General features: G+C 39.2%; 1 protein-coding gene across 1 annotated transcript in view; it reads left to right on the top strand.

The window, feature by feature from the left end:
- Positions 1-15873, top strand: part of XRN1 (5'-3' exoribonuclease 1) — a 125293-nt gene extending 109420 nt beyond the window's left edge. The window contains 6 exon segments of the mRNA XM_017882269.1: positions 6074-6187; positions 6283-6385; positions 12833-12871; positions 13256-13382; positions 13384-13414; positions 14196-15873. Coding sequence (XP_017737758.1) covers positions 6074-6187; positions 6283-6385; positions 12833-12871; positions 13256-13382; positions 13384-13414; positions 14196-14498 — 717 coding nt within the window. The 3' untranslated portion in view covers positions 14499-15873.
- The last annotated feature ends 8962 nt before the right edge of the window (positions 15874-24835 follow it).

Below are 24835 nucleotides of genomic sequence, written 5' to 3'. Positions count from 1 at the left end.
CATTTTGTCACTCATGGGAGCTAAAAAATTTGACCTCTTGGAGATAGAGAGTGGCATGGTGGTTATTAGAGGGAAAGAAGGGGAATGGGGACGGTATTAATAGGAGAGGAAGAGTGCATGATAATGGATACAAAAATACTGTTAGAAGGAATAAGTTCTAGTCTTCAGTAGCACAATAGGGCAACTATTGTTAACAATAATGTATATTTTAAAATAACCAAAAGAGTGGAATTGAAATGTTCCTACCACAGCAAAAATCATAAATACTTGAGGTGATGGATATCTCAGTTACTCTGATTTGATCATTATACATTGTATCCTTGTATCAGAATGTCACATGTACCCCATAAATGTGTATTATAACTATTATGTATTCATAAAATTAGAAACAAAAAAATTAATAAAAACAAAGTAAAAAATATTAACTACTTAAAAAATTTAGTTAGAAGAGTGACATTACTCTAATTTTTTTTTTTAAGAGATGGGGTGTCATTTTGTTGCCCAGGCTGGCCACAAGCAATCCTCCCACCTTGGCCTCCCAAAGTGCTAGTATTACAGGCACATGCCACCATGCCCGTCCTGCTCTACATTTTACTAATCTTTCTCACCACAATAGTAATAGGAGAAGCTAGATTCTCCTCTCTGCTTAATACTGTCAATCACTAGTTATATGTGGTTTTTTTGGTGGAAATATATGACCTCATACAGATACAAAATTAGAAAAATGAAGAGAATCTTAGTAACCTTTTCAGATAGTTTTGGCTATACTTTAATATTACATTAAAACTTTAAAGTGGGCCAGGCATGGTATCTCACGTCTGTAATCCCAGCACTTTGGGAGGCCAAGACGGGCAGATCATTTGAGATAAGGAGTTTGAGACCAGTCTGGCCAGCATGGTGAAACCCCATCTCTACTAAAAATGCAAAAATTAGCCAGGCGTGGTTGTGCTTGGCTGTACTCCCAGCTACTCAGGAGGCTGAGGCGTGAGAATCACTTGAACCCGGGAGGCAGAGGTTGCACTGAGCTGAGACCGTGCCATTACACTCCAGCCTCGGTGACAGAGCAAAACTCCATTAAGAAAAAAAAAACACCTTAAAAGTGGTATTTTGTTTAAGGTTAGTTGTAGTGTAGAATCTTGCAGTGTGGAATCTGAAATCTTACAATAAACATTTTGTCCTCCATATACTGTAAGAAAGCAGGAAATAAGAAAAGTAATGGGAAAAGGGCATAGCACCTCAGTATTATCATAAGCTAGGTGCAGTGGCTCACACCTGTAAGCCCAACAACTCATGAGGCTGAGGCAGAAGGATCACTGGAGCTCAGTAGTTTGAGATCAGCCTGGGAAAGACCTCATCTCTTTTTTTTGTTTGTTTGTTTGTTTGTTTGTTTGTTTGTTTGTTTGTGAGGCAGAGCCTTGCTTTGTCGCCCAAGCTGGAGTGCGGTGGCGCATGCTCAGTGCAGCCTTCACCTCCCAGGTTCAAGCGAATCTTCTGCCTCAACCTCCAGAGTAGCTGGGATTACAGGCACGCGCCACCACACCCAACTAATTTTTGTATTTTTAGTAGAGACAGGATTTCACCGTGTTGATCAGACTGGTCTTGAACTCCTTACCTTGTGGTCCACCTGCCTCAGCCTCCCAAAGTGATTAGATTACAAGTGTGAGCCACCATGCCTGGCCTAGACCTCATCTCTTAAAAAAAAAAAAAGAAAATTTTGGAGACAGAGCCTTGCTCTGTCACCCAGGCTGGAGTGTGGTGGCGCGTGCTCACTGCAACCTCCACCTCCCAGGTTCAAGCGATTCTCCTGCCTCAGCCTCCTGAGTAGCTGGGACTACAGGTGCGCGCAACCCCACCTGGCTAATTTTTGTATTTTTAGGAGAGACAGGGTTTCACCATGTTGGCCAGGCTGGTCTCAAACTCCTGACCTCAGGTGATCTGCCCATCTCAGCCTCCCAGAGTGCTAGGATTACAGGCGTGAGCCACTGCGCCCGGCCATCATCTCTAAAAAAACTTTAAAAACAGCCAAGCCTGGTAGTACCCACCTATATTTTCAGCTATTCAGGAGGCTGATGTGGGAGGATTGCTTAAACCTGGTAGTTGGTGGCTATAGTGAGCCTTGATCACACCACTGTACTCCAGCCTGGGCAACAGAATGAAGACCCCAACTCTAAAAAAATATGCATATATTATTATGAAAATAGTTTTGATCTCAGTGGCTCCCGAAAGCATCTCACAGACCCTCAGCCATCCCCAGAATGCACTTTGAGATCTACTGGCCACAAGAATGTTTTTATTCTCTTTATATCCAGTTCTTGATACCCTCTAACCTAAAACAGAAAGCAGTTTTTTTTGCCGGGCACAGTGGCTCAAGCCTGTAATCCCAGCACTTTGGGAGGCCGAGACGGGCGGATCACGAGGTCAGGAGATCGAGACCATCCTGGCTAACACGGGAAAACCCCGTCTCTAGTAAAAAAAAATACAAAAAACTAGCCGGGCATGGTGGCGGGCGCCTATAGTCCCAGCTACTAGGGAGGCTGAGGCAGGAGAATGGCGTAAACCCGGGAGGCGGAGCTTGCAGTGAGCTGAGATCCGGCCACTGCACTCCAGCCTGGGCAACAGAGCGAGACTCCGTCTCAAAAAAAAAAAAAAGCAGTTTTTTCTAAAATCAGGGCCACGGCAAAGATGCCTACTTTCACCACTTCTATTCAGCACAGTAACGGAAGTTCTGTTCAGAGCAATTAAGCAAGAAAAATAAATAAAAGACATCTAAATTAGAAGGGAAGAAGTAAAGCAGTATCTGTTTGCAGATGATATGATCTTATAGTAGAAAACCCTAAAGATTCCACAAAAAATCCCAATTAATAAATGCAGCAAAGTTGCAGAACACAAAATCAACTCACAGAAATCAGTTGTATTTTTATACACTAACAGTGAAAAATCTGAAAAGGAAATTAAGAAAACTATGATAGTATCAAAAGTATTTATAATAATATCAAAATAATAAAATGCTTTGGAATAAATGTAACAAAGGAAATGATGTGCTTATACACTAAAAACTACAAAATGTTGCTGAAAGACGTAAAAAGACATAAATAGACACACACTCTGTTCATGGACTGGAAGACTTATTATTGTTATGATCTCAATACTGCCCACAGCAGTCTACAAATTCAATGCAATCCCTATCAAAATCCCAGTGGATTAGAATAGAGAGCCCAAAAATAAACCCTTGCATACATGTTCAAAGTATTTTTTGACAAGATATCAAGACCATTCAATTGGAAGTGGATAGCCAGGCGCAATGGCTCATGCCTGTAATCCCAGCATTTTCAGAGGCCGAGGCAGGCGGATCACTTGAGGTCAGGAGTTCAAGACTAGCCTGGCCAACATGGTGAAACCCTTTCTCTACTAAAAATACAAAAAATTAGCTGGACATGATGGCATGTACCTGTAATCACAGCTACTTGAGAGCCTGAGGCAAGAGAATTGCTTGAACCTGGGAGGCAGAAGTTACAGTGAGCCAGGATCACTCCACTGCACTCTAGCCTGGGCAACAGAGTGAGACACCATCTCAAAAAAAAAAAAAAAAAAGAAAGTGAATGATCTTTCAGCAAATGGTGCTGGGTAACTGGATATTCATATTTTAAAGAACTTACCTAACTAACATAATATATGAAAATTAACTCAAAATGGATCAAACACCTAAATGTAAGATAAGGCCTAAAACTATAAAAGTCTTAAAAGGAAACTTAGGGCAGAAGCTTCACAACACTGGATTTGGCAGTGATTTCTGGGATGTGACACCAGAAGCACAGGCCATGAAAGAAAACATGGACAAATTGCACTTCATGGAAATGTTAATATTGTGTGCATCAAAAGACAATAACAAGAGTGAAAAAGGTAACTCATAGAATAAGAGAAAATACTTCTTAATGATATATCTGATAAAGAATAGCCAGAATATATAGAGAACTCAGGAAATGAGTCTTAAATGTAAGACCTGAAGCGATAAAAATCCTAGAAGAAGCCGGGCACGGTGGCTCAAGCCTGTAATCCCAGCACTTTGGGAGGCCGAGACGGGCGGATCACGAGGTCAGGAGATCGAGACCATCCTGGCTAACACGGTGAAACCCCGTCTCTACTAAAAAACAAAAAACTAGCCGGGCGAGGTGGCGGGCACCTGTAGTCCCAGCTACTCGGGAGGCTGAGGCAGGAGAATGGCATAAACCCGGGAGGCGGAGCTTGTAGTGAGCTGAGATCCGGCCACTGCACTCCAGCCTGGGCCACAGAGCGAGACTCCGTCTCAAAAAAAAAAAAAAAAAAAAAAAAAAAAATCCTAGAAGAAAACGTGGGAAAAACTCTTTTAGACATTGGCCTAGACAAAGATTTATGACTAGTATCTCAAAAGCAAATGCAACAAAAACAAAAATAGACAAATGGGACTTAACTAAACTAAAAGCTCCTGCACAGCAAAAGAAATAATCAACAGAGTAAACAAACAATCTGCAGTATTTTTAAACTATGTATCTGACAAAGGACTAAATATCCAGAATCTACAAGGAACTCAAAGAACTCAACAAGTAAAAAACAAATAACCCCATTAAAAACAGGCAAAGGTCGTGAGTGAACATTTCTCAAAAGAAGACATCTCAAGGGGTTGCCAACAAACATGAAAAAAATGTTCAACATTACTAATTACCAGAGAAGTGCAGTTTTGGGCCACAATGAGATACCATCTCACACCAGGCGGAATGGCTATTATTAAAAAGTCAAAAAACAACAGATTTTGGCAAGGATGTGGCAAAAAGGGAGTGTTTATACACTGTTGGTTGGAATGTAAATTAGTATAACCTGTATGAAAACAGTATAGTGATTTCTCAAAGAGCTAAAAATAGAACTATGATTTAATTCAGCAGTCTCACTTCTGAGTATCTGCCCCAGGAAAAGAAATCATTATCTAAAAAGTATGCCTGCATTTGTATATTTATCACAGCACTGTTCACAGTAGCAAAGATATGGAATCAACCTAAGTGTCCATCAGTGGATGATTGGATAAAGAAAATGTGGTGTATGTGTGCGTGCATGTGTGTGTGTGTATACACACACACCATGTGATACTATCCAGCCATAAAAAGAATGAAATCATGTGTCTTGCAGCAACATGAATGGAACTGGGGGCCATTATCCTAAGTGAAATAATTCAGAAATAGAAAGTCAGATACCACATGTTCTCATTTATAAATGGGAGTTAAACATGGACATACAGAGTGGAATAATAGACATTAGAGATTTCAAAAGATGGGATGGTAAGAGGGATGTGAGGGATGAGAAATGACATACTGGGTACAATGTATACTATTCAGGCGATGGGTACACTAAAGTCCACACTTCACCACTATGTAGTATATCCATGTAACTACCATTTGTACCCCCAAGTCTATTTTTTTTAAAAAAATTAAGGTACACTGAAACAAAACAAGCTTTTTTATAAAACAGAAAATTAAAGTATAATGTAGTTATAATTTAAATATGAGTAGAAAACACATCAGAATATCTGAGTCTTTTATATTTTGGCAATTAACTCATATTACCAAAATACCTCCTAAGTAAAGGATGGTATAAACATGAGTCAGCAAATTTTTTCTGTAAAGAGTCAGATAGTAAATATTTTTAGGCCTTGTGGGACAGATGGTCTGTATCACAACTTCCGAACTCTACAGTTACAGTGTGAAAGTAGCCATTAGAATGGACGTGGCTATGTTCCAGTAAAAGTTTATTTACAAAAAGAGGTAGAACTCCGTAGTTTGTCAATCCCTGTATAAAGGAAACAGTTTTGCTGGCTTTCATTTGCATTCGGTTGCTTGACCCTTCAGCCAGCTTAGAAAGCTTTTATTTTGTAAACACTGAAAATATAAGGCAACAACTCTAAAATTTTGCCTGGCAATTGAAAACTTGAACTGAAAGCCCTTTTTTAAATTCTTGATAAAATTATTTTACTTGTTTGGACTAAACTTTGGGGGAGATCACTTCCTAGACAGAGAATTTCATAGACAAATATATTCTCTTTATTTAGACAATGACTGTTTGCCAAGTAAAATTATCTAATGGCTTACTGATACATGGGCCACAGTGCCACTCTGAAAATGAAGCCAAGGAGAAAGCTGCACTTTTTGCTTTACAACAATTGGTAAGAACTGTCCATGACTTCTCTATTAAATGTTTTATTAGTCTCTGTAGAAAGCTTGTATTGCACTGTCTTGTAACTTTTAAATACTTCCACAGGGCTCCTTAGGCGTGAATTTCCCTTTGCCTTCACCAGTATTTGCAAATTATCCTTCAGCTGTACCACCCGGAACCATTCCTCCAGTCTTTCCCCCACCTACTGGTAAGATATTTTTCACTTATAAGTATTTGTCATTGTTATTTTACTAAACTCTTTTAAGAAGCATCTCTTTTAAGAAATAAAAAATGTACTCAAATATCTAGGAATGTTAAGAAATTGTGAGAAAGCCCAAAGCCACAGCCTGCAGATTCATCTAGAAATGCCATTCTTTTCCTATAGCCTCTAGTATGGCTAGAGTAGTAAGAAAAGGTTGAGTGGGTAGGCTCTTATTCTCCAATAGCTCCTAACAGATGAATTTGGGTTTAAGTTAGATATCAAAAGGTAAAAAAAAAAAAAATCATGTAATTTCTTTTTTTTTTTTTTTTTTTTTTTAAACGGAGTCTCGCTCTGTCGCCCAGGCTGGAGTGCAGTGGCCAGATCTCAGCTCACTGCAAGCTCCGCCTCCCGGGTTCACGCCATTCTTCCGCCTCAGCCTCCCGAGTAGCTGGGACTACAGGCGCCCGCCACCTCGCCCGGCTAGTTTTTTGTATTTTTTAGTAGAGACGGGGTTTCACCATGTTAGCCAGGATGATCTTGATCTCCTGACCTCGTGATCCGCCCGTCTCGGCCTCCCAAAGTGCTGGGATTACCAGCACTTGAGCCACCGCGCCCGGCCAAAATCATGTAATTTCTTCAGGACTGTATTTTCTTGTTTGTAGTAGACTATGTCCAACATTTTGTTGAGACTAACATTTTATAATTCTAAATCTTAAGTTCTGAGATTTTCTAAATCACTCAGCTTTTTTTCCTAATAGCAGTTGGCTTCCCTGTATCTTAATTATTATTGTTTTAAAGCCAATAATTTATTTAAGTTTAGAAAATCACTTTTCTGCATCTACTGCCAGGTAATATTCCAGGAATTCTAAATATCTAATGCTTACAATAAGCATTAGAAAGGTGAATAATACTGATTAAATTTATGACATGCAGTTATCTCTTCTCCTCGTTAAACTGAATAATAAAGGATTTCAAAAGTGTAAATCTACGAGGACAAAGAGATAGGAGAAGAAATATCAGCAGATTAGAGATTTGAAAAGAGGTTGTGTTGAGAAAAACAACTGAAGAAGTAACCATTTTAGCAGAGCAAGGTTAAAAGCTACAAGCTAAAGTGCCCGTAGAAGAGATTACAAATGAGCATGATAAGTAGAGCGTCCCTCACCGTTCCCAAGAGGTTCAGAACTTGGAAGCATCAGAAACTGTTAGAGAAGATAAAGAGGAGGCATGTGCTAAAAAGAGAGGGATTAGTTGAAAGTCTATGTGTGGAGTGGTGAGACTACCCCCCTCATCCCTCCGCAACGCAGCCAGACCTCTGCAAGCAAAAAACTGGAAGTGTATTTTCTAGAGGAGCTCTCTAGATACGGGAATACCAGGCAGAGAAGAGAATGGAATGTGTGAGACTGAAAACACAGAGATTAAGGAAAAGTTCCCTTTTCCTCATCCTATTCTCAGATTGTAGCCAGTCATATCCTTCTCCCCAGATATGAATTTGGAAGATGAAAAAAGAATAATTAGAGAACAAGTAAAATTGTTAAGTAAAATTTTAAAATTTAATAGATAAAGTCCTAGCAAAGCTAAGGAAGATAAAAGTTGTAAAATAAGAAAGAACAGAGATTTAGTGCACAGATCCAGCTCCCACGTTATTGGAGTTCCAGAAAAAGAAATCAGAGATAAAGGAAGGGGGGTAAGTATCAAACGAATAAACTTTTCTAAAACAAAATGATATGCATCTCTAAAAGAGCCCCCAAATGTTGAGCACAATGAATAAAGATACAGATTATCTTCAGATTCTGAATACTAGTGATAAAAATGGTCCTAAGAGATTCAGAGAAGAGAAGAAATACAGTACATATAAAAGAATAAGAATTAGAATGGTACTGCACCATTGAACAGTGCCTAGATGCCAGAAAGCATTGAATACCTCAAAACCCTGAGGCAGGATGAGTTTCGTCCTGATTTCTCTGTATAGCCAAACTGTGAATCCAGTATAAAGGAGACAAAAAGATATTTTCAGATATGCAAATGTATTTCTTATGTACTTTTTTTTTTTTTCTTTTGAAGTGGCAAGGTCTCACTATATTGCCCAGGCCGATCTCAAAGTCCTGGGCTCAAGCAATCCTCCCACTTCAGCCTTCGAAAATGCCGAGATTGGCCGGGCTTGGTGGCTCAAGCCTGTAATCCCAGCACTTTGGGAGGCTGAGACGGGCGGATCACGAGGTCAGGAGATCGAGACCATCCTGGCTAATACGGTGAAACCCCGTCTCTACTAAAAAATACAAAAAAAAAACTAGCCGGGCGAGGTGGCGGGCGCCTGTAGTCCCAGCTACTCGGGAGGCTGAGGCGGGAGAATGGCATAAACCCGGGAGGCGGAGCTTGCAGTGAGCTGAGATCCGGCCACTGCACTCCAGCCTGGGCGACAGAGCAAGACTCCGTCTCAAAAAAAAGAAAAAAGAAAAAAGAAAATGCCGAGATTACAAGCATGAGCCATCATGCCTTGCCTACCCTTTTTTAAGAAGCTACTGAATTATATGCTCCAACAAAACAAAGCAGTAGTTTAAAAAAGAAAAGAAAATTAGGAAACCAAAATGACAAATTGCAGATCTAGTATAGTTATACAATGAATGAAAATCTCAGGATGCCAGCTGCTCAGTGGGTCTAGAAAGTGACTAGTCCCAACTGGAGAGGCAGAGAGAAGTCTTGGCAGTAAGGTTATTAATAGATGAGCAATGGGAAAACATTAAGGATGGATATAGAGAAGACTGAGCAGCTTTTATTATATTTTTCCTAAAGAATTGATATAAGCAAGACTAAGCTTTTAAAAAATAATTATTAGCCCGGGCAACATGGCGAAACAGCCTGGCAACATGATAAAACCCCATCTCTAATCTACAAAAAATACAAAAGTAGCCAGACATGGTGGCATGCACCTATAGTCGCAGCTACTTGGGAGGATCACTTGAGCCTGGGAGGTCAAGGCTGCGGTGAGCTGTGATCATGCCACTGCCCCCCCCAGCCTGGGTGACAGAATGAGACCTGTCTCAAAAAAAAAAGATAATGACTAACTCAAGTAAAAACAAAAGGTTTTACAAGAAAGTACATAATGGATCTCTTCTTACAAGAAAAGAAACATAATCAGAGTACCCAGCTTGGCTCTGCAGTGATAATATTTACATAGCCACATACCACAAATAGATAACACTGCTTGTATATTTAAACAAATGATGTAATGTACTTACATTGGGAGTACAGGGTAAGTAGTGAGGGGTAATGCAAAAAAACTGAATTTTGTTCTATCTAAACAGGAAATCAGTAGACCTAAAAATGCCTAAAATTAATAAATTATTAACAAGTAGCATAAGCAAGTTATTCAACAGTGTGGAAATAAATATCTAAAACAGTTAAACCTGGAGTAGAACAGATGTCTGCTGTTTTCTTTTGAAAATCTTTTTTAGGCCAGGTGCAGTGGCTCACACCTGTAATTCCAGCACTTTGGGAGGCCGAGGTAGGTGGATTACTTGAGGTCAGGAGTTTGAGACCAGCCTGACCAACATGGTGAAACCGTCTCTACTAAAAATATAAAAATTTGAAAATTAGTTGGGTATGGTGGCACACACCTGTAGTCCCAGCTACTCAGGAGGCTGAGGCAGGAGAATCGCTTGAACCCAGGAGGCAGAGGTTGCAGTGAGCTGAGATTGTGCCACTACACCCCAGCCTGGGCTACAGAGCTAGATTCCATCTCACAAAAAAAAAAAGAAGAAAATCTTTTTTAGTACAATGTATATGTAGTATTTTGATTTTTTTTTAATGTAATTTGTCTAAGGTCATAAGTTACTATCTAGCAGAACTGGCATTCAAAATCCAAGTCTGAGCCAGGCGTGGTGGCTCATGCCTGTATTTCTAGCACTTTGGAAGGCCTGTCTCAAGAAAACCCCCAAAGGCCCAAACCAAAACAAAAGAAAACATTTTTTATACAGTCAAAGGAATGCCAATTCAGTACAGTAACAAAAGCATGGGCTTTGAAAACAGATAGCTGGTGTGGTAGCTCAAACCTGTAATGCCAGCACTTTGAGAGGCTGAGGTGGGAGGATCACTAGAGCCATGAGTTCAAGACCAGTCTGGGCAACATAGGGAGACCTTGTCACTACAGAAAATAGAAAAAATTAGCTGAGTGTGGTGCCATGTGCCTGTAGTTCCCAGCTATTCAGGAGGCTGAGGCAGGAGGATTGGTTGAGCCTGTGAGGTGGAGGCTGCAGTGAGCCAAGATTATGCCACTGCACTCTAGCCTAGGTCTAAAAAAACAAAAAACAGATGACGACAGACTTGAATTTTTTTTTTTGAGACACAGTGCCACTCCTGTCACCCAGGCTGGAGTGCAGTGGCATGATCAGGGCTCACAAAAGCCTCGACCTCCTTGGGCTCAGTTGATCCTCCTGCCTCTGCCTCCCAAGTGGCTGGGACTATGGCACGCACCACCACATCTGGCTAATTTTCATGTCTTTTTGTAGAGACAGGGTTTCACCATGTTGTTTAGGCTGGTCTCAAACTCTGGGCTCAAGAGATCCGCCAGCCTCGGCCTCCCAAAGTGCCAGATTACAGGCATGAGCCACTTTGCCCGGCCAACAATGTTTTAGTCATAAAGTTTTCATGACATAATGGATCTGATATTTTTGTATAGCTCAATATAATAGTATCCCCATAACTTATAAAATCTAATTTGACTGCTGCTTCTTCACATTCAAAAATGAATACAGTAGCTATATATAGATTAATTTTAAGTAATTAGTATGTGTAGGGTACCTAAAAGTTTGCACACAAACTTCTCTAAAACAGAATTGTCTTATGATCATATATTTTTTAAGAGGAATGATTATTTTCCCCATTTATTATTGATATTTTAACCTTTTTCATGTTGATTAGTTTATTCATACCTACTAATAATTTTAAGGTTATAATTGGAATGCTTTTGGTCCTATAAAGGTGTTCTCCAAATATTCCAGTTAAAATATGTAAATACATAAATGCCAAGATATTTGAAGGTTAATCAGCAGAGAACAACTTAAGCATTAGATTAACATTTTAAAGTTATTTTGTAAATTTCTATTTTATGTTATAAAAAAATTTATATAAAATGTCCCAGTTGAGGAATATGTATTTCATATTTATAACAGTGATCTATTGGGGAAATTACGGAGTTGACCATTGTATAAGATTAGCATAGCATCTTTTAAATAGACGTTCTTAGCATTATGACTCCCACCAAAGTTGCTCGTAGATAGTTTCAAGACCTAATTTTCTACTTTTGTTTTCTTTTTTGAGACAAGTTCTCACTCTGTCAGCCAAGTTAAAGTGCAATGACCTGATGTTGGTTCACTGCAACCTCCACCTCCCAGGCTCAAGCGATCCTCACACATTAGCCTCCCGAGTAGCTGGGACCATAGCCACATGCCATGCCTGGCATCCCAAAGTGCTGGAATTACAGGCATGAGCCACTGCTCATGTTTAAAAATAATAATAATAAAAAATTTAAAAAAAGAATCAGTGACAGAAAAGAAGCCAGTGGAGGAGACAGAAGAAGAGCAACAGAAGAGCAACCCAAAAATCAGAAGAAAAATTAGGATAGCGTATTGTGGAAGCCAAAGGAAAAATATCAATAGTGTCATAATTTGGCAGACAGGATGGGGGCTGAGAAGAAGTGGATGCATATAAAATTAGTTGAGCTGAGGTAGTAGAGTCCAACTATGACCCAGTTGCAGTNCCTGGCATCCCAAAGTGCTGGAATTACAGGCATGAGCCACTGCTCATGTTTAAAAATAATAATAATAAAAAAAAAATTTAAAAAAATAAAATTTAAAAAAATTATTTTTTAACATTTATTTTACATAATTTTCTGACTCTTATGTTTTCATATTAAAAGTTTTCTTCCTCTTAGAATTTGTGTATATGTATTTTGTAACCCTGAAGTATGTTATGAGTCTTCTCTCCTAATCCAAAAATGTCTTAAATAGCTGAACTTTAATTAAGCTATACTATTTTAGGGGTCTGGCTGCTTTTTATCTCTATGAAAAGAATATTTGAACATAGTGCATATCTTCTTCAGTGGCAGTGTGCTGGTACCTTGTCACTGTTTAATGTAGTTTTGAAATGCTGCACTGGTACAGGCTGTCTCCATAAGAATCGCCTATGGAGCTTAATACAAACTCCAGGGCACCTCAGAGTCTGGCTTACTAGATCTGAGGCCCTGCCCAGGAATCTGTATTTCACAAGCTCCTCAAGTGATTCAGATATACAAATTAGATTTGGAACCCATTGGTTCAATACATTTTTAATAAGAAACAAACCATAAGTGAAAAAAGGCCTTGACTTCCAATTATTAAAATAGAAAAAAGAAAGATTCTACCTGTCATATGAAGGTGATGAGATATCAGGACTTGAGCTTTTTTGGTTTTTTTGTAGGCTGGGATCACTATGGAAGCAACTATGCATTGGGGGCAGGTGAGATCCTTAAGATTTCTCTCTTTGTGCCCAAGCTTTTCTCTCACAAGGGACAATTTCATGACCCTTTTATTATTTTTATAAATATAATTGCAAATATTCTTAAAACTTGTATCAGCATATGATAGTAGTAGTAGTATTCTCCTTTTCAGGCCAGTATAATGATAAATTCATTTCTGTAGATAGTCCACACAGTCCTAGGAAGGGATCCTGAGGTTGAATGTTGTAAGGAAGAGTAATTATAGGTCAAGTAAGTGTAGGCCTTTTGTCAAAGGCAAAAAAAAAAAAAAAAAGCCCAAACAGGCTAGCAGAAGGAGGTCTCAAATTTCAGAGCTTTGATGATACCATTTTACTAAAAGAAAAATTTTCCTTGGTTTTTAACAGCTAATATAATGCCTTCATCATCTCATCTCTTTGGCTCAATGCCATGGGGACCATCAGTGCCAGTTCCTGGGAAGCCTTTCCATCATACTTTATATTCTGGGACCATGCCCATGGCTGGGGAATGCCAGGGGTGTGCACAATCAGTTTATACCTCTGCAGGTGAGAAAATAATATTTTAAGATAATTATTTGTTTAATGCTGAAAGACTATGATAAAGATTTTTTTATTCAGTTTACTTATTCAGTGCCAACTAGAAGTTCAGTACTAGTGTGGGTAGTAAGAAGGCAGTGATTGACAAGTCTGACCTGTCCCTGCTCTCTGAGTTTGTGTTCTAATAAATAATAATTGTACCAAGTAATATGCTATTCTAATACAGATTGATTAAAATCTGAAATATAAATAAAATCACAAACATTTTAAAAATATTTAACCTGTGGAGAATTGTATTTATTTGTTTTTTTATTATTATTATTCATTTTTTTGGAGAAGGATCTCACTCTAGCCCAGGCTGGAACGCAGCCCACACACAATCTCGGCTCCCTGCAGCCTTGACTTCCTGGGCTCAAGTGATCCTCCCACCTTAGACTCCTGAGTACCTGAGGCTACAGGCATGTGCCAGCATGCCTGTCTCGTTTTTGTAATTTTTTTGTAGAGATGGAGTTTTGCCGTGGTCTCAAACCCCAGATCTCAAGCGATCCACCTGCCTCAGCCTCCCAAAGTGCTGATATTACAGTTGTGAGCCACTGCACCCAGCCCAAGAATTTTAAATATTTTGTTTGTTAACTAAGTTATTTGAATTACTAAAGTCTTACTTGGAAATTATAAGTGGAAGTCACAGATCAGCTGTGATGGACAAATATTAGCAGCATGCATGGTTTATGGTAATTTCCAATTTTTTTTTGCCTACATTATTAATTAGTAGTGTTTTTATTCCTAACAGGTTACTAAAAAAAGGGTTGCAAACAAAAAGAACTTTGAGAATAAGGAAGCCCAGAGTTCTCAAGCCACTCCAGTTCAGACTAGCCAGCCAGATTCTTCCAACATTGTCAAAGTAAGTCCACAGGAGAGCTCATCAGCTTCTTTGAAGTCCTCTCAGATTGCTCAACCTGCATCTTCTTTTCAAGTTGAAACGGCCTCTCAAGGCCGTAGTATATCTTACCATAAGTCAACACCAAGCTCTTCTTCAAGAAGAAAATCAAGAAAACTGGCTGTCAATTTTGGTGTTTCTAAACCTTCTGAGTAAATTTGGCTGTTGGAATTAATTTCTTCTCTTTCCATCTACCTTTTATAAATCCATATCTATATCTCATAAAATTAGAATTTACTATTTTAAAAAAAGATGTGTAAATTGAAATTTTTTCATTTTAATTTATCAGGCACTTTTCATGCTGTTCAAAAGACTGTGTATCAAATTGTGCACTTTAAGTATGTGCAGTTTGTTGTATGTCAATTATACCTCAATAAATCTGTAATAAAAAACTAAATTAAACCTTGCATTAAAATAACATCACAGTATCAGTGGACTAAACATTAAAATGTACCACTCTAATCATTGGCCTCATCATTGAAGCATCCAGAACTATGAATTAGACATCAGTTAATAATCCCAGCAATAATAAGCATTTTTTACACTATCATTGAGGAATAATGACATGGAGCATGAAATTTGGCCCCCAGTATAACTTACTGAATGTGGATTTTATTTCCCTTGTCCATGATGTGAGAAAATTGTCAGGAGAATGGCTCTTATTTATATGTATTTTAACTTAACGCTTTGTTGTCTCTGAGGGACCCTTAGACCTGCTGCGAAAGGATCACATTTGTTGTGGTGCTGCCAGTTTTGCTTTATTCTAAATTTTGTACCAAAGCAACTTTAGAATAATCAGAATATTTCATCTAACTGCTTAGAACTATAAATAGCATTCTAAATTTGAGTAAATACAATTTTTTAGATTACTCAAGAACCAGCATTAGGAATTTCTAATAAAATTGTTTCAAAATCTACAGGGTACAATGATTACAAATTAATCTTCTAACAAAATATGAAATATTAGTCATGTTAATAAATTGTATTATTTTATATGGCTTTTTATTTGCTTACCTGACATTTTATGAGAGCTTCATGGTTGGTCAGTATGTAGTGCTTCCTGGGACTGAAGAAATTCTAACTGTTAAGTTCCAAGGTGTGCTACAATATAGGAGGCACAGTCATCAGTTTGTGACATACATTATTTACCGCCTATTTCATTCTAATTCTGTATTTTTAGCTTTATGCTGAACTGTTCAGTGATGCTGGGATTCTCTCTTTGCATGTCATATGTGAATGTGTGGTTCAACCTATAACTGTTGAAATTATTGTAGAATTTATGAAGATTTCTCAGCAGGGCCTATGTTTATATATATATATATTTATTATTTAGTTTTTGTGATATGCTTATATTTTTAAGGAAGTAAGTTATAGCATACTTTTTTAAAAGTAGGAACCACAATCTTTATATGGAGCAGCTTGTTATATCTGATTTTCATTTAGCTCGTTGGAAACTCTGCCATGACTCTTAAAGTAGTCTTATTTGTTTTTTAAAATGCTGGTATTAAACTAAATGGACTCCTTTCACTAACTGCTGATTTCAGAGTTTAAATGTTGGCAGGATATTTGTGTATTAGCAGTGCCTTCAGTATAAAAGAGAAATATTCATTATCATTTATCAGAGTCATATAAGTTTCCGTGATTTTATTTTCTGTTATTTTCATAAGTTCAGGTGTTTATCAGTTCCCAACGTTGTTTCTTTTTTTTTTTTTTTTTTTTTTTTTTTTTTTTTTTTTGAGACGGAGTCTCGCTCTGTCGCCCAGGCTGGCGTGCAGTGGCCGGATCTCAGCTCACTGCAAGCTCCGCCTCCCGGGTTCACGCCATTCTCCTACCTCAGCCTCCCGAGTAACTGGGACTACAGGCGCCCGCCACCTCGCCCGGCTAGTTTTTTTTGTATTTTTTAGTAGAGACGGGGTTTTCCCGTGTTAGCCAGGATGGTCTCGATCTCCTGACCTCGTGATCCGCCCGTCTAGGCCTCCCAAAGTGCTGGGATTACAGGCTTGAGCCACCGCGCCCGGCCCCCAACATTGTTTCTTTATCTGTAGTGGGATCTTGAGTAATGAGGCTCAAGTAAATCCTCAATGTTTATCGTTATTGCCTTATAAACTCTATTTGTGTTTAAAGGAAACATCTATTATGGTAATACAAAGAAAAGTTAAATTGTAACAGTAATCTTATATTAACCTCTTCCTACTTTAAAGTGTGTAATGTTTAACCTCAGCTGTACAAACTCCAGCATTTAGAAATTGCCTCACTCATTACTCCTGTGTGACAGTTATATAAATAGCATGCAGCTCACATCTGTTTTAGAGCATAGAAGCAGCAGCACCTGCCATCTTCTGAAAACTCCAAAGGGAAATTTTAGTAAACATAGTGCACTAAACCCATGTTCTATGCAGATAGGCAGTGAGTTTTATTTTCCAGCCAGGCGCAGTGGCTCACACCTGTAATCCCAGCACTTTGGGAGGCTGAGGCAGGTGGATCACTTGAGGTCCAGAGTTCCAGACAAGCCTGGCCAACATGGCAAAGCCCCGTCTCTACTAAAACTACAAAAATTAGCCGGGCATGGTGGCACAGGCCTGTAGTCCCAGCTACTTGGGAGGCTGAGGCATGAGAATCACTTGAACCCAGGAGGCGGAGTCTGCAGTGAATCGAGATTGCACCACTGCACTCCAGCCTGGGCAGCAGAGCAAGACTGTGTCTCAAAAAAACAAACCAAAAAAAAAGTTATATTATCCTTACTTTTTTTTTTTTTAACATTATTATTCTAAAGGCCAAAACTGAGAAGAGATTAAGATAGGAGAGAGCTCCATAATGACTGGGTAGTGGTCAGGCATTCTCTTTTCTTTTTCCCCTGTAGACCCATTCCAAATGTGGGCCTGAGGTCAATGGGAGATGTGCCCTCCCTATGGAGGATGTAAGAGGCAGAGGCCATTTCTGCCCCGTGATGAGGAAACAATCTGTTAATAGGCCTGGAATCTAGAGTATATCTGAAAAGCATTGGACTTCAATGCTTCTATTTTAAAACCTTCTCTTTGAGATGGCGTGGACTAAGACCACCCCCAAAGTTTAAAAATATGCTCATTCAACTTGAATCTTGTGAGGACTTTTTGTGAAAATGGTGGACTGTTTAGGGCACACAGGACAGATTCCCCAAATTGCTTTATGTTTCCACATAACTAGAGCACTTCAGTCTATTTAAGGCTTTGTCTCCTAACTGAAACATTATTTCTAAATATTTATATTCGATAAGTTTTTTCTTTTTTGAGCAACTTACGTGATTTTTGAAGATTGCTCCTTCCAGTCTCGTTCCTTTTCACATTTTCCTCCATTATCTAATAATTACCTCAGTGTTAGAATTTGACTGAATGTATTAATTGATTTAAACATTATGTAGACTAAAGTCTTAAACATCTAAGACTCAGTTGCACAAAAAAATTAAAGTCACCTCTACTGAACCTTGGTTTCAATTTAAGATTTTTACTGCTTTTCAAAGGGGTAACTAATAAAGATTGAAGGGTTTTTTTCCCCAATTGGTCGGAGGAATGAAGAACTATTGATGCAAGCTTTTCATTGTTTCTTTTCTATGATCAGGTATCTGCTTTCATTTTAGACTGCTACTTCCAAACTAAGCTAGAATCTTGGTTTTAATGAGAGGAGGCAGAGAGAGGGAGGCAGATGGAAGAAGAGGAAGTTAAATAAAGACATACCCAGTCACTGCATTTTGGACTATGCTATATCTTTCTAGCTCAAGGAAATAGATAAACTGTAGGGTCTTTTTTACTCACTTTTATGTATCAGTTTTGTGTTAGTCATAACTGTTCATAGTGGTTGTCTAATTTTTACTTTATTATATGAGAACTGTGCAGATCTTCACTGAAGTTAGTTCTGTCACACTTCTTCCCATTATTTAGAGCAAGGTTTTTTAAAGCAACCGTACAATTTCTCAGCCTTATGAGCTTGCTGTATTTCTTAGTATCATATTGCTTCCAAATTTTGTTTTTACTGTAAAAGACAATTTATTGTAGAGAAGTGGCTGTGAAAGTCGTTCTCTATCTTTAAAAATCAATTGCAGAGTTCATTTGTCATTTTCTAGAGATAAATTGTAGTATTCAAACTGGCAGTGCTCATTATGTACATTTTGTAAGCTCTGTCAGTGAAACCATCAGTTTTGCAGGAGCTTCCTTTCCTGGTCAAGATAAAGCTTAAAATTCCAGAAATTAATATCGTTTGGACTGACTTTATTCATATTTCCATCGAACTTCTCCATTACAGTAAGAGATAGTGTTGAACCAGCATCAGGTCTCCAGAAACATGGCAGAGCAGACAGGCCGTTAAGTTTCACAAACATCATAGATCATTTTCTTAGAGAAGAAAAACATGTCTAAAATAGTTTTAGTAGTCCAAAATGTCAACTATCTGTAGCTGCTTTTGTGTGTGTGTCAGTGAACAAATAATGCCTTGCTCAATCAATGCATTCAGCCATCTCAAGTGCAATTTGTGAAGGAGACTATGGTTTCCAAAAGATACATTTTTTTACAAAGTTAAAGCTGTAAAAAGTGTTTTTTTTTTCCTCCAGCTGTACACCAACTGCGCTTGGTTATTTCAGCAGTTGGTATACTATTAAATTGTCCAGGCCAAATAAGTTTCTGTAGCTGTTTTAGTAATCTGGAGCCAAATTCTCATGCTGTTTCTCATTAAATAATAAGAATGAGAATTTGGTCCACAGTTGGCTTTAAGTTCTCTCTTCCTTTCTTTCCCTTACAGTTAAGGGTTTGGTGGGGGATGGGGAGATTGTTTTTGTTTTCTGGATTTTTTTTTCTTTTGGCCTCAAGTATCATACTTTCTTTTGCCTGTATCCAACTGCTTCTTTGAGTATTTTCATCTATTTTAATATGAGTAATAGATGGTGTGCTGTGTCGTCAAAGTGTTCAACATTTTGTTCATTTAAATAGTGTAATTCATACATATATAGATCATATATAGATACATACCTTAATTGATTTCTCACATAACTTTTATAAGTAACTGGAATTTTTCATTAGATCTTATACAGAGAAGTATTTTATTAAAAATTCAAAAGGGAAGACTTTTATGTGCTCATTTTGTAATTTTTGTTTTTAAATATCTTTACATTGTCTGCCAATTAAAGTGTTTTAAACTTGCATTGGAATGGACTCCGAATGTATTTTTGTGGTGTTACATTATCTGTAGATTTCTAGCATGAAGTTAGCCTCACGATGCGATGCAAAGGATTTTAAAATACGAGAGTCACTGAAAGAGTTTAAACATCTGTTCGTGTTAAATGCTCTATGGATTTTAATTAAAGACTTGAGAATGATTTTATAAGCTGTTTGTTCTTTTATTACTATGCTGATATCAAAAGTAGAAACATTAGTCTTTTGATTTGTTTTTGAGACAGAGTCTTGCTCTGTCGCCCAGGCTGGAGATCTCAGCTCCCTGCAGCCTCCACCTCCCAGGTTCAAGCTATTCTCGTGCCTCAGCCTCCTGAGTACCTGGGACTACAGGCACATGCCACCATGCCTGGGGTTATTGGGGAACAGGTGGTGTTTAGTTACATGAATAAGTTATTTAGTGGTGATTTGTGAGATTCTGGTTCACCCATCACCTGAGCAGTATACACTGCACCATATTTGTCGTCTTTTATACCTTGCCCCCTTCCCACACTTTCCCTCTGACCCCAAAAGTGCATTGTGTCATTCTTATGCGTTTGCATCCTCATAGCTTAGCTCCCACTTATGAGTGAGAACATACAATGTCTGGTTTTTCATTCCTGAGTTACTTCACTTAGAATAATGGTCTTCATTATTATCCAGGTCACTGCAAATGCCATTAATTCATTCCTTTTTATAGCTGAGTAGTATTCCACCATATATACATATATACACACACACCACAGTTTATCTACTCATTGATTGATGGGCATTCGGGTTGCTTCCACTTTGGTTTTTTGTTTGTTTTTTGAGATGGCGTTTTCGCTCTTATCACCCGGGCTGGAGTACAATGGCGCGATCTCACCTGACTGCAACCTCCTCCTTCCATGCGTTCAAGCAATTCTCCTGTGTCAGCTTCCCCGGTAGCTGGGATTACAGGCACATGCCACCACGCCTGGCTAATTTTTGTATTTTTAGTAGAGACGGGGTTTCACAATGTTGGCCAGGCTGGTCTTGAACTCCTGACCTCAGGTGATCCACCTGCCTCAGCCTCCCAAAGTGCTAGGATTACAGGCGTGAGCTACCACACCTGGCCCGGTTCCACATTTTTGCAGTTGCGAATTGTGATGCTATAATCGTGTGCAAGTATCTTTTTCATGTAATGACTTCCTTTCCTCTGGGTAGATACCCAATAGTGGAATTGCTGGATCAAATAGTAGTTCTACTTTTAGTTCTTTAAGGAATCTCCACAGTTTTCCATAGTGGCTGTAGTAGTTTACATTCCCACCAGCAGTGTAGAAGTATTTCCTATTCACCACATCCATGCCAACGTATATTTTTTTATCTTTATTTTTTTATTTTATTTTATTTTTTTAACAGGGCCATTCTGCAGGAGTAAGGTGGTATCGCATTGTGGTTTTAAGTTATATTTCCCTGATTGTTAGTGATGTTGAGTATTTTTTCATATCTTCGTTGGCCATTTGTATATCTTCTTTTTAGAATTTTCTTTTTTTTTTTTTTTTTTTTTTTTTTTTTGAGGCGGAGTCTCGCTCTGTCGCCCAGACTGGAGTGCAGTGGCCGGATCTCAGCTCACTGCAAGCTCTGCCTCCCAGGTTCACGCCATTCTCCTGCCTCAGCCTCCCGAGTAGCTGGGACTACAGGCACCCGCCACCTCGCCCAGCTAGTTTTTTGTATTTTTAGTAGAGACGGGGTTTCACCGTGTTAGCCAGGATGGTCTCGATCTCCTGACCTCGTGATCCGCCCGTCTCGGCCTCCCAAAGTGCTGGGATTACAGGCTTGAGCCACCGCGCCCGGCCTAGAATTTTCTATTCATGTCCTTAGCCCACTTTTTGATGGGATTGTTTGTTTTTTTCTTGCTGATTGTTTTGAGTTTGTTGTAGATTCTGGATATTAGTCCTTTGTCAGTTGTATAGATTGTGAAGATTTTCTCCCACTCTTTGGGTTGCCTGTTTACTCTGCTGACTTCCTTTTGCTGTGCAAAAGCTCTTTCGTTTAATTATGTCCCAGCTATTTATCTTTGTTTTTATTGCATTTTCTTTTGGGTTCTTGGTCATTAAATCCTTGCCTAAGCCAATGTCCAGAAGGTTTTCCAATGTTATCTTCTAGAATTTTTATAGTTTCATGTCTTCGATTTAAATTCTTGATCCATCTTCAGTTGATTTTTGCATAAGGTGAGAGACGAGAATTCAGTTTCATTCTCCTACATGTGGCTTGCCAATTATCCCACCACTATTTGTTGAATACGGTGTCCTGTCACCACTTTATGTTTTATGTTTTTGTTTGCTTTATATAAGATCACTTGCAAGTATTTAGGTTTATTTCTGAGTTATCTGTTCTGTTCCATTGTTCTACGTGCCTATTTTTATACCAAGTACCATGCTGTTTTGGTGACTATGGACTTATACCATAGTTTGAAATCAGGCAACGTGATGCCTCCAGATTTGTTCTTTTTGCTTCATCTTGCTTTGGCTCTGTGGGTCTTTTTTGGTTCCATGTGAATTTTAGGATTTTTTTTTTTTTTTTTTTTTTTAGTTCTATGAAGAGCAATGGTGGTATTTTGATGGGGATTGCGCTGAATTTGTAAATTGCTTTTGGCAGTATGGTCATTTTCACAATAATGCTTCTACCCATCCATGAACATAGGATGTGTTTCCATTTGTTTATGTCATCTATGATTTCTTTCAGCGGTGTTTTGTAGTTTTCCTTGTAGAGGTCTTTCAACTCCTTGGTTAGGTATACTCCTAAGTATTTTATTTATTTATTTATTTTTGCAGCTATTGTAAAAGGGATTGAGTTCTTCATTTGATTTGCAGCTTGGTCGCTGTTGTTGTATAGAAGAGCTACTGATTTGTGTGCATTAATTTCGTATCTGGATGCTGAATTCTTTTATCAGTTCTGGAAGCTTTCTAGAGGAGTCTTTGTGATGTTTTGTTTTGTTTTGTTTTTTAAGTTAAACCAAAAATAGATTTACTTGGAAAGCTTTGGGATGGCTCACAGTTTTGTTGGGGAAGGGGGAGAACTAACCTCAGAGAAAGGGCAGGCACCCAGCGAGGCAGGGAAGTATGTTACAGAACCAAGGGACAGTCAGGCTCATACACTACTTCTAGTACTGCTTCTCCTCACCTGACCTCTGCCAATGGACCCTGACATTGGGAATCATTTCTGAAATGCCTCTTTCCATGAGGAGTATTCGGCTGGCTGTCAGGGGGCTTGAGGAGGGAGCTCTTTGAGCTTCTGGCCTTCTCCCCTCCCTCCCTGAACTCTCTCCAGCTACTGTAACCTATGCTGATATTGTTTTCTAACTGACCAAGCTCTTTGGCTTCTCCAAATGACCCAGCCAGCCCTGGGCTTTCTGAACTCACTATGTCTCCAAATAACTTCTTTTTCCCCTCCGCGTTATGTCCTTTAGGGACACAACTAAAGGGGCCAACACAGACATCTCCCTCACTGGTCTTGATCATTTTGTGCCTGGCCCCAGCCTAATTTAAAGCCCTGTAAACTAATACATGTCATGAACTCAGGGTAAAGGTGAAACCCCCTGCCATCTGCTGAGGGGGGCACCTGCTGGAGGAATGGTACAGTCCACACCCATGATTGCCCCAGGAGAATCAGCCAGAGGCGAGCCAGTCTGCTCAAAGCCCTGGAGGCTGAGAGGTCTGGTGGCAGCCTGTCAAGGAGCTAGCCGTGCAGGGGGCTGGCCAGGCTGGATGTGGGAACCACAGTGGAGACTTATTGGTGCAGATCCCTCTCACAGCTATGCTACAAGCCCTCTTATCAGATGCAAAGGGGATCTTCTGTTCTCCATAAGGGCAATGTCCTACCAAGGTGGGGGTAAAACTGACCTTGGGACATTAGAGACATTACATGGCCTGCTGAAGGTTATATAGATGATAATGAGCAGGGATGGAACTCCCCAGTCCTCAGTCAGCAACCAAGCACTCTAGAAAAGACCACAATGTACCAACTCCCCCAAATAGCTTTCAGGAGCCCCAGCTCCCCCACCAGCCTCCTGCCTTAGGCCCTAACTACTTCATTAGAACCACAGTGTGTCCAAGTTTGAAGAGACCTCAGAGGTGAGTAGCCTAGCCCTCACGCATACATATACACACACACACACAAGTACACAAAGTACAGCTGGAAAATTGAGGCTTGGGAAGGGAAAGGAGAATGCCAAAGATTGGCAAGTGAGTTGATGGGTCTAGAAGCCAGATACCTGGGTTCCTCTGGCAGCCATGGTTCTGTGTACAAGCCTGGCTACATTCTTGTCCTTACCTTTTTTTTTTTTTTTTTTCACTATACTTTAAGTTTTAGGGTACATGTGCACAACGTGCAGGTTTGTCATATATGTATACACGTGCCATGTTGGTGTGCTGAACCCATTTACTCGTCATTTACATTAGATATATCTCCTAATGCTATCCGTCCCCACTCCCCCCATCCCACAACAGGTCCTGGTGTGTGATGTTCCCCTTCCTGTGTCCAAGTGTTCTCATTGTTCAATTCCAACCTATGAGTGAAACATGCAGTGTTTGGTTTTCTGTCCTTGCAATAGTTTGCTGAGAATGATGGTTTCCAGCTTCATCCATGTCCAAACAAAGGACATGAACTCATCCTTTTTTATAGCTGCATAGTATTCCATGGTGTATATGTGCCACATTTTCTTAATCCAGTCTATCATTGATGGGCATTTGGGTTGGTTCCAAGTCTTTGCTATTGTGAATAGTGCCACAATAAACATACGTGTGCATGTGTCTTTATAGCAGCATGATTTATAATCCTTTGGGTATATAGCCAGTAATGGGATGGCTGGATCAAATGGTATTTCTAGTTCTAGATCCTTGAGGAATCGCCACACCGTCATCCACAATGGTTGAACAAGTCTACAGTCCCACAAACAGTGTAAAAGTGTTCCTATTTCTCCACATTCTCTCCAGCACCTGTTGTTTCCTGACTTTTTAATGTCGCCATTCTAACTGGTGTGAGATGGTATCTCATTGTGGCTTTGATTTGCATTTCTCTGACAGCCAGTGATGATGAACATTTTTTCATGTGTCTGTTGGCTGCATAAATGTCTTCTTTTAGAAGTGTCTGTTCATATCCTTTGCCTACTTTTTGATGGGGTTGTTTGATTTTTTCTTGTGAATTTATTTGAGTTCTTTGTAGATTCTGGATATTAGCCCTTGGTCAGATGGGTAGATTGCAAAAATTTTCTCCCATTCTGTAGGTTGCCTGTTCACTCTGATGGTAGTTTCTTTGCTCTGCAGAAGCTCTTTAGTTTAATTAGATCCCATTTGTCAA

The sequence above is a fragment of the Rhinopithecus bieti genome, unplaced genomic scaffold, assembly GCF_001698545.2.
Source record: "Rhinopithecus bieti isolate Rb0 unplaced genomic scaffold, ASM169854v2 scaffold_12642, whole genome shotgun sequence".
In the NCBI taxonomy this organism is placed as follows: domain Eukaryota; kingdom Metazoa; phylum Chordata; class Mammalia; order Primates; family Cercopithecidae; genus Rhinopithecus; species Rhinopithecus bieti.
This window is presented reverse-complemented; position numbering and strand designations above follow the sequence as displayed.